Source organism: Phragmites australis, chromosome 24 (assembly GCF_958298935.1).
Source record: "Phragmites australis chromosome 24, lpPhrAust1.1, whole genome shotgun sequence".
Lineage (NCBI taxonomy): Eukaryota > Viridiplantae > Streptophyta > Magnoliopsida > Poales > Poaceae > Phragmites > Phragmites australis.
The window spans coordinates 19,916,733-19,919,025 of record NC_084944.1 but is presented as its reverse complement, the minus strand read 5'-3'; the positions used below and the strand labels follow the sequence as shown (position 1 = coordinate 19,919,025).

At 46.4% G+C, this 2,293-nt stretch overlaps 1 protein-coding gene across 1 annotated transcript; it reads right to left on the bottom strand.

The window, feature by feature from the left end:
• Positions 1 to 554: 554 nt before the first annotated feature.
• On the bottom strand, positions 555 to 1,667 carry LOC133908050 (ribosome-inactivating protein-like). Its single transcript, XM_062350178.1, has one exon. The coding sequence runs from the start codon at positions 1,556 to 1,558 to the stop codon at positions 800 to 802; it is 759 nt and encodes a 252-aa protein (XP_062206162.1). The 5' UTR covers positions 1,559 to 1,667; the 3' UTR covers positions 555 to 799.
• Between the last annotated feature and the right edge of the window lie 626 nt (positions 1,668 to 2,293).

Sequence of the window (2,293 nt, the reverse complement as noted above, 5' to 3'; positions counted from 1 at the left end):
GTTGATTGTGCAGGGACACGGAGACCCTTGCCTTTGTGGCTCAAGCTCCAAAGTGATCACGACGATGAGAAACCGGAAGAGAGGCTAGTGGTGAGCCTTGTCTTGGTGGCTCATCCAAGTGGTGGCCTTGTCGTTGTGACTTGGTGGCTCAAAGGTTATGACCGAGTGCCGACCAGGAGCATATCCTTTATGGAGCTCCAACGTGGACTAGAGGTGGGATTCATGCCATCAATACTACGGAAAAAATTCGTGTGTCAAGTGTTCTCTCCGTACCTTATTTACGTTTCCACATTTACTTATTTGCAGTTTACCTTCTTAGATAGGTTGCAAGCGCTTTGATCGGTAGAATAGACATATTAGATAAACCTAGAACACTTTTCGATAAAATTTGATATAGATTTATCTTGTGTTGCTTTTAAAGCCAAAATAGTTCTAAGTATCATAATTCATCTGTTCTTAAAACATCATCGATCCCTTACATATCCTTTTGGTACGTAATGAACAAGACTCATGCATGAACTTAGTTTCTTGCAAGCAAATTCAGTAAGACGCAATAATAACATTAATGACGATAGATCTGCATGCATGGAGCCTGCAGGAGTTTATTTATTTATATACTATACCAGCAGAGGGATACAATTAAGGCGTGGCAAGCCACCAAAGAGCAGAAACACCACGCGCGGATACATACATAATACTAGCACGCACGTATGCATATAACACCACTGTCCACTGGTGCAGTAGCAAGTCCTGTATCGATCAGAGCTCGTTTTTGTTCTCATCCTCGCGCAGAGTAGTACTACTTTTCATCCTTGACGAGCGCGACGATCCTGGCTGCGTCGTTTTTATCCTTGACGCCTATCTTCTCCAGCTCGGGGAACTTGGCCATGGGGTCGACGGCCCACGTCAGTACGGCCTTGGAGATCCTATCCCATTTATTCACCTGTTTCCCCTCTATCTCGGTTATCTTCGCCGCCACGTTGTTGAACTCCTTGTCCACCGTGCTGTACACGGTGTGGAACCGCACCCCCTCGCATATCATGATCACCAGCTTCACCAGCATGCTCTTGGGCAGCGCGTACGGGTCGGCCTTAGCGTCCTGCACCTGCTCCTCCGACATCTGGGTGGTGCCATGCTTCGCCAGGACATCGACGGCTACAGTCATTTGGGCACGGCCCAGCGAGACGGTCTCCAGTCCCTTCTGGCCGACGAGGTCCTGGTACCGGCCGCCGAAGCCAAGCCAGTTGGAGTTGCTGATGAGGTGGGTGCCGTGCTCGTTGTTGAACTCCCACCACACCCCAGCCGGGGTCCTGAAGCCGACGAGGTAGAGGTTATCGATGCGTACGGCGAGCGTGAGGGAGCTGGTCATGGTGCGGAGGACGATGTGGAACCAGAACTTGGGGATCTTCTGCTCCGGTGGCAGCACAGGCTGGACGACGTTGGGGCGCCGGTCGCTGCAGTATTTGATCACATTTTGCCGGACTAGGCGGATGAAGTCGCCGTAGTTGTCTTTCTCCACGACGAAGGAATCAGTGAACTCTGGCGTTGGCGCAGCCATTCTCTTTTCTTTTCTATCAACAGTTGAAAGCTAGGATGGATGGATGGATTGTGGAATGTGGAGAGGGTTGGTTGTGAATTGTGATATATGGAGTAGGAGAGTTGGGTACGTAGGTAGTTTTCTTAAACACACAGGGCCCACTGTGATGAGGATGAGAACGACTATGGTACCGTGATGGTGCGTCGGCACTTAATATCTAAGCCTCCACGATCTTATCTAAACTTGCTTTCTCCTCGAGACTGAGTTTGGACAGCGATTTCCTCATTCCTCACACAGGATTGATGCCATTTTCTTGCTTCACTCGCTAAACATAATTTTTTGTGTGTAAAATTGAGCTTTTTCAAGACGCCATTCTTTGCTAAATTTTTAGTAGTAATATTGCAATATTCTTGTTCTTCGAATATGACCTTTTCTCTCATTGTACCTTAAAAACTACTTATAGTAACAATAAGAAGCTTATCAACCTAATTAATCTGCAAATGCTCCGTGCTATAATCCATGTGAAGCTTGGCCAGCTGAATAGGACGTGATTATTCCTCCTATAGTCTGAGGCTAAGTTTACTTATGTTGTTTTTTTTTTAAAAAAAATTGGCCTTTCTTAGGCATTGATTGCTTTGTGCTCCGTAGCTAGATTGGTGTTCTGATGTCCTTCTATTCTTTCATCTTTTTTCTCTTTGGGAAGCCCTTACATTAAGGTGTGTAATTTTCTTTTAGCTTAGAAATATTTTACCTCTC

What these genes read in the sequence shown, in the direction of transcription:
- LOC133908050 (XM_062350178.1), bottom strand. Translation starts at nt 1,558, where the DNA reads ATGGCTGCGCCAACGCCAGAGTTCACTGATTCCTTCGTCGTGGAGAAA.